The following is a 6,558-nucleotide window of genomic DNA, read 5'->3' as shown; positions in this document are numbered from 1 at the left end:
CGTGCCCGAGAGAGAAATTTGGTTTCATTTTTCATCTATATCAAATGAATCAGTATATTAGATTCTATCCCAAAAATATCTATAGATCCAATTTACGGGAAAGAACATTCATGGGCCTTATAATAAGAGCACAAAACTATTGGGCTTACGAAAAGCCTAAAATACGTGATCCGTCGAGGAGGATAATAAAAGTGGGACCCCCTTCTTCACACCGTCGTTCCTATATAGGTGGTGTTGTTTGAGTAGACGGAAAAGTGAAATGCTTTCAGTGAAGGAGTAGAGACGACTAAAGGTAAAAGAAAGCAACCAAGTTCAACACACAGAGGCAGGCGACTACTCTCAATTCTTTTCCGATCGGAGATCAAAGTAATCATCGATTCCAATGGCGGATCGGAGCAGAGGATTCATGAGAGATGAATTCGTGACATATGCTTACATTCTTCTCTACATCGCACTTTCTAGCGGTCAAATCTTCTTCAATAAGGTTTAACTTAAACCTCACCACCTCTCTTTCACTGGATCTGTGGTTCTCCACATCGTATTGTTTTCGATTTGTGAAACCGATTCGCATAGTTTTTCGTAAGGATTGAGCTGCATAGCGTGTGGTCGGTTTGGTTCGGTTTAGGTTCAATGTATGATTCTTTCTGACCGGGAAGTTTGACTAGCAGATTCTCTTTTAGTTCCTGAGGATAAACTGTAATCTGGTTGCTGAGAGATTAGTTGAGTTTGTTTCGTTGCCGCGTCACTATGTGATTATTTACTTATGCATCAGAGTCCACCACTGTCCTAATTTTTTTTAGCAACCAATGATCCACACTCATTATGTTTGTGTAACCAAAAAAAAGTTTGCTTTTTTGAATAACTTGTCTCTGACTTACTCTACTGTGCAGTGGGTTTTGTCATCTAAGGAAATAAACTTTCCTTATCCGCTTGGATTGACTTTACTCCATATGATCTTCTCCTCTGTCTTGTGCTTTCTTCTTACCAAAGTTCTCAAGGTATCAATCACCCGATCTTGCAATGTATCTTTGTTTCATTATTAAGGATTTGCATTGATTCTAACTTTTTTTGGTTTATTTATTTCTCCATGAAGATCGTGAAGGTTGAGGAAGGGATGACAGTAGAAATGTAAGGAGTAAAAGCGAATTTGATTTTTTTTTTTAAAGTGTAGTAATGAATGGGTCTTTGGTTTAAGTAATAAACAACTCGCCTTTTATGTGCTCAGATACGTTACATCAGTTATTCCAATAGGTGCCATGTTTGCGATGACCCTCTGGTTGGGAAACACTGCCTATCTCTACATTTCAGTTGCATTTGCCCAGATGTTGAAAGCTATAAGTAATAAACAACTCTTCCTGCTCTCATTTCCTGATAAGGTGGTGGACTATGGATACTGATTTTAATCTTGTGTTATACTTCTTGCAGTGCCTGTTGCCGTGTTTATCCTTGGAGTAGCTGCTGGACTTGAAATGATGAGCTGCAGGATGCTTCTGATTATGTCTATCATAAGTTTCGGTGTTTTAGTAGCCTCGTACGGGGAACTAAACATCAACTGGATCGGAGTTGTTTATCAAATGGGTGGTGTCGTTGGAGAGGCCCTGAGGCTTATCTTCATGGAGATTCTTGTCAAGAGGAAAGGCATCAAACTAAACCCAATCTCTCTTATGTACTATGTGAGCCCCTGCAGGTAAAGACAAAATCCCATCTTCTTCAATCCTCTCACATTATGTAAAGCCTAAAGGTGTACTTAATCCTCCTTTTGGCAGTGCTGTTTGCTTGTTTGTACCGTGGATCTTCCTGGAGAAGTCGAAGATGGATGGCAATGGCCCATGGAACTTCCATTTCGTAGTCTTGTCCCTTAACTCCCTCTGTACATTTGCTCTCAACTTGTCGGTTTTCTTGGTGATCTCTCACACGAGTGCTCTCACTATCCGAGTCGCTGGCGTTGTCAAGGATTGGGTGGTTGTTTTGGTCTCAGCTCTGCTCTTTGCCGACACGAAACTCACGGTCATCAACCTTTTTGGTTACGCCATTGGTAAGTCTAAAAGAACTCCTCACATAACCAATTTGTCTTTAGAATTAAAAGTAAAAAAAAATCTGCTGATCTTATAACTGGTGCTTTGTGTGTTCTTCACACGCAGCCATTGCCGGTGTAGCAGCTTATAACAACCATAAGCTGAAGAAGGAAGCATCTCGAGTTACCTCAGAAACTCCAGGAGATGGTGAATCGATACCGTTGGTGTCACTGCCCAATACAGAGAGAGGAGAGGATGATGTTGTTCCTCATCGGTCTTGAGGTAATCTTCGATTGTTTTTTTTTTCAATGAAATGTACCGTCCGAATTATATAAACAACTCATACGACGAAAAAAGATCAAAATCAATTTGTCCAATTCACATGATTTTTCAGTAACTATAATGTAATTTCTTATGTAATTGATATATAAATGAACGTGGAGCGAATATTTATCATTCACATAGCAGAAGTTAATTTATAATTTCCAAGTACAGTTGACAAATGCAAAAGTTAGCGCCGCCAGTACCAAAGTCGTAAGACCATACTTTCGCTTTAAAATGGGCCTAAAAGCCCAGTAATAGGATTTACTTTTCTTGTCGCATTTCCATTTCTGTTAATCTACCTGGAATTTATATTTAAAAAAAAAAGAGGAAAGGGGAAAATAATAACACGAAGGCTCTCGCTGGAGATTTATCGGGTTGCTGGGTGGGTCTCTTCCTCGGCAGTTACCACCATCGAATCGATCTCTTCTTCTTCCTCCTCCTCCTCCAAAATCAATAAATCTTCTCGCGGAGCGCGAAATCGTCCGAATCATATAGAAACCGTAGAAACGCGTTTTTGTGGAGAGCAGCAGCGGCGATAGATGCGGTCGCAGCTAGCGATTGAGCCATGAGCGGTAGCGTCGGTCCTTTTCTCCGGCGGAGAAGAACCGATTCAGATGGGATATAACAAGCTGCAGATGAGCTGGATGCCGAGTCTACTCAGTCAGAAGCGTAGGAACGGTCCGCCTCTAGGGTTACGGAACCTCGGCAACACGTGCTACCTCAATAGCGTCCTCCAATGCCTCACCTACACTCCTCCTCTCGCTAATTTCTGCCTCAATCACAAACACTCCTCTCACTGTAAGTCTCTCCCCACCTCCAAGATATTAGGTTTAACTTTGAGAAAAAATTAGGGTATTAAGTTAGTTTTATATAATTTGGATTAGGTGATTCTTTTGTTGATGGTGAGAGGAAACGAGACTGTCCCTTCTGCATAGTTGAGAAACGGATCGCGAGGTCTCTCAGCGTGGATCACGCCATCGATTCGCCTAACAAGATTTCGAGCTGTCTCAAGATTTTCGCCGAGCATTTTAAGTTTGGGCGTCAAGAGGACGCTCATGAGTTCTTGCGGTATGTGATTGATGCGTGCCACAACACGTCTCTTCGTCTTAAGAAGCTGAGGACGAAGGGGGGCGGCGGTGAGTGTGTTAATGGGAGTAATAGTAGTAGTAGTAGTTGTAGTACTGAGGTGAAGGAGATCTTCGGCGGCGCTATGCAGAGCCAGGTGAAGTGTTTGCCCTGCGGTGCGGAGTCTAATAAAGCGGATGAGATTATGGATATCAGTCTTGAGATTTCGAATAGTAGCTCGGTGAAGGAGTCGTTGCAGAAGTTCTTTCAGCCTGAGATTTTGGATGGGAACAATAAGTACAAATGCGAGAGGTAAATGATTCGTCTTTCTCTCAGAGTGTTGTGTTTAATTTTTTTTTTACTTATTAACATAAATGTTTCATTTGTTTTAGTTGTAAGAAGTTGGTGACGGCGAGGAAGCAAATGTCAGTACTCCAAGCACCTAATATCCTTGTCATCCAATTGAAAGTGAGTAGTTTTTGTTTTACAAAATTTGAGTTCTGTTTTGAGTTGAAGATATACTAAATGTTTGCTTTGAATTTTTTTTTAACAGAGGTTTGAGGGTATTTTTGGTGGGAAGATTGATAAGCACATTACATTTGGTGATATTCTGTTTCTCTCGACATTCATGAGTAAATCAAGCAAGGTACAAGATTCTGACACTTCCAGCTTAATTTTTAAAGTTTGTTGTCGGTGTCTCTGTTATTTATTTCGAATTTGATGTTTCCTAGCTCTTTTATCTGAAGTCAATATGATTCCTAGTACCTGCATCTACCTTTGAAATCATCATAGTGCTACTCTAGCTTGTGAAATATTTCGGTTCAAATGTATTTGTACTTTCCGTTACTTGCTTTTCTTAATCGTCTTACTGTGTCAAACTATACTTGCAGGATCCTCAACCAGAATACAAGCTTTTTGGGATAATTGTGCATTCTGGGTTTTCTCCTGAATCAGGGCACTATTATGCATATGTTAAGGTTCGTTTTTCTGTTCTCTTTCAGTTTTCAACCTAAAGAAAACTCTCCAACTTGCTTACTGACCTTTTAGCTTCTGCTTGTGTAGGATTCTTTGAACCGATGGTATTGCTGCAACGATTCGTCTGTTACGCACTCCACCTTGCAAGAGGTTTTATCAGAAAAGGCCTATATACTCTTTTTCAGCCGTATCAACCAAAGACCGGCTTCTGCTAAAAATCTGGTAACAACATCAAACGGGACTACATCTTACGAAGTTAATGGCTCTGAGACACCAATGCCCAAGAAGTTTATTGGTCCCCTTAATAATGTCAACATGCAGCAGTCCTTCCAGAAGGATACTAATAACCTGACTTCTTCAAAGCCCCATAAATTTACTCGTCCCCTTAAAGATGCTAACATGAAACCACGTGAAGAGCAGCCGTTCCACAAGAACAACCGTGCTTCTCCCGAAGTTGGGAAGGCTCCTCTCAAGCCACATGCAAAGATCAGTATATCGGTCAACCTTGGTGCCAAAAGGGTATCTCCTACTGTCAACGGCAGACTTTCTTTCGACCAAGATCAAGACTTAGCTCCAGAGGCAGACAAAGAGAATATGGGATCTGTTTCGGCAAAGAGGGTTTACACTTGTTCGGAGAAAAAGTTTGGTACTGAAAATGGTGGTAATGGAGTTAAAGAAAACGGCAGTGCACAAGCTAGTAGTAGTAGTAGTAACGATAATGCAGTGGCATTACATCCCCATGAGCGTAGTAACGGCTCCACCAATGGGGGCGATAATCATCACAGAGATGGCTTACATCCATTAAAGAGTAATGGCTCAGAAAATGGGACTGATCATCACCAGAAGATTGAGGAGGAAGGTGTTAGTACAACCCAACCCAAAGCCTTGGAGTCTTCAACAAATGGAGATGAGCGCTGCATTTTTCTTAGAAAAGACAAATCATCTCGTGATCAACTTGAAGCAATCAAAGAGAGGTAACTTTAGTTTGTGCCTTTGTTTTAAAGTCAATGTGTATCTGATGACATGCCTAACGTAGAATGATTGTGCTCGTCTATTATCTCAGCCTGCAGGACGAGGCGTCATCATATTTGCGGTCATGCGGATGGTATGATGAAGCACACAACTTGATGCGTGCCAAGAAGAGATTGCATGCAGAGCTAGCAGGAGGAGATGGTCAAGATGGTCAAGACTTAAAGTAAGTGAACTCCGACTTAACTTGTTATGTTTTCTCATATTTGAGCATAATAGCTAGAACTTGCAGAGATTGGAGTTTGAACTCTTTTAGCTTCGTGCATTTATTATGTTAATTTCATTCCCGTGACTTAACGGTTGGACCTTATGGCTTGTGTAGGAGGAGGTTGAAAAGAGATGTAAAGACACCTAAGATTCCAGATGAGTTGAAAGCAAATCTGGCCAACTGTCTCCGTCGAATTGGCAAGAAGAAATACTCGTGAATTTGCTTAACCATTTAAAAGTCTATTTGGTCCACCTACCGTACGTCTTCCTCAGTCCTCGTTGTCATAACATACGCACAACATTGCTTCACCCATCCCGTTGGTTGTGATACAGAGAGAAATGGATCGAGATTTGTCCAGTGAGTGCGAAGTGAATTTTTGTTACATTTTTGGAAGAGAGCTAAAAGTAAATTAACGGAAAAAAAAAACAGATCTCATACTGTATAATATTTGAGCCCTTTCTGAATTTTCCCTCTCTCGATGAACTGTCACACTTTTCATATATATTAGTGCACTGGAAACTAATATATAAGAGCGCGTTCTTGGGTTTTACTTTTGTTACAGTTTTTGTGCATGTATTATTGGTAATGGTCGGTGGTGTACATAAAGATGGATCAAAGATATAACGGAAGAATGTTTAGTGAGCACTGACAACTGAAAATGAAGCCGAAAGATTCAACGAGTAGATGAAAATTTGGACAAACAACTCTTAATGCTGAGAGATTACAAATAGGTTCTCATTGGAAAAGTTGATGGACGATTTGGCCAAGAAACATATGATTTCATTGGTCTTTCGTCTTATTGAAAAAAATAGAGAATAAAATGCAATTTTAGGGTCGTTTAAATGGTCTAAGAAGCAGAGAGGCTGTTGGTCTTGGCGTAGTGACCAAGAGACCAGGAGGAGAGAGCTGGACAAGAAGAGGAGACCCTCTCTGCGGTGGCTC

General features: G+C 40.8%; 2 protein-coding genes across 2 annotated transcripts; both read left to right on the top strand.

Annotated features, from left to right (window-relative positions):
• The first annotated feature begins 255 nt into the window (after positions 1-255).
• LOC108862327 (probable sugar phosphate/phosphate translocator At3g14410) lies at positions 256-2,363 on the top strand. Its single transcript, XM_018636420.2, has 7 exons — positions 256-484; positions 891-998; positions 1,094-1,128; positions 1,226-1,338; positions 1,426-1,687; positions 1,767-2,035; positions 2,142-2,363. The coding sequence occupies exons 1-7, from the start codon at positions 383-385 to the stop codon at positions 2,294-2,296; spliced, it is 1,044 nt and encodes a 347-aa protein (XP_018491922.1). The 5' UTR covers positions 256-382; the 3' UTR covers positions 2,297-2,363.
• Positions 2,364-2,610: 247 nt separating this feature from the next.
• LOC108862326 (ubiquitin carboxyl-terminal hydrolase 25) lies at positions 2,611-6,168 on the top strand. The gene is made up of 8 exons (XM_018636419.2): positions 2,611-3,137; positions 3,224-3,716; positions 3,797-3,872; positions 3,958-4,050; positions 4,295-4,381; positions 4,467-5,353; positions 5,443-5,574; positions 5,731-6,168. Exons 1-8 carry the CDS (start codon positions 2,954-2,956, stop codon positions 5,831-5,833), a joined length of 2,055 nt encoding a protein of 684 aa, XP_018491921.1. The 5' UTR covers positions 2,611-2,953; the 3' UTR covers positions 5,834-6,168.
• The last annotated feature ends 390 nt before the right edge of the window (positions 6,169-6,558 follow it).

The sequence above is a fragment of the Raphanus sativus genome, chromosome 5 (assembly GCF_000801105.2).
Source record: "Raphanus sativus cultivar WK10039 chromosome 5, ASM80110v3, whole genome shotgun sequence".
Classification (NCBI taxonomy): domain Eukaryota; kingdom Viridiplantae; phylum Streptophyta; class Magnoliopsida; order Brassicales; family Brassicaceae; genus Raphanus; species Raphanus sativus.
Note: the sequence above shows the minus strand (reverse complement) of the source record. Positions and strands in the feature narration are given on the sequence as shown.

Excerpts from the sequence above, each read along its gene's own strand:
- LOC108862327 (XM_018636420.2), top strand. The coding sequence starts at position 383 with ATGGCGGATCGGAGCAGAGGATTCATGAGAGATGAATTCGTGACATAT. Across the intron at positions 485-890 it reads GTCAAATCTTCTTCAATAAG|TGGGTTTTGTCATCTAAGGA; the intron begins GTTTAACTTAAA and ends TCTACTGTGCAG. Across the intron at positions 1,129-1,225 it reads GAAGGGATGACAGTAGAAAT|ATACGTTACATCAGTTATTC; the intron begins GTAAGGAGTAAA and ends TTATGTGCTCAG.
- LOC108862326 (XM_018636419.2), top strand. The coding sequence starts at position 2,954 with ATGGGATATAACAAGCTGCAGATGAGCTGGATGCCGAGTCTACTCAGT. Across the intron at positions 3,717-3,796 it reads AATAAGTACAAATGCGAGAG|TTGTAAGAAGTTGGTGACGG; the intron begins GTAAATGATTCG and ends CATTTGTTTTAG. Across the intron at positions 5,354-5,442 it reads CTTGAAGCAATCAAAGAGAG|CCTGCAGGACGAGGCGTCAT; the intron begins GTAACTTTAGTT and ends CTATTATCTCAG.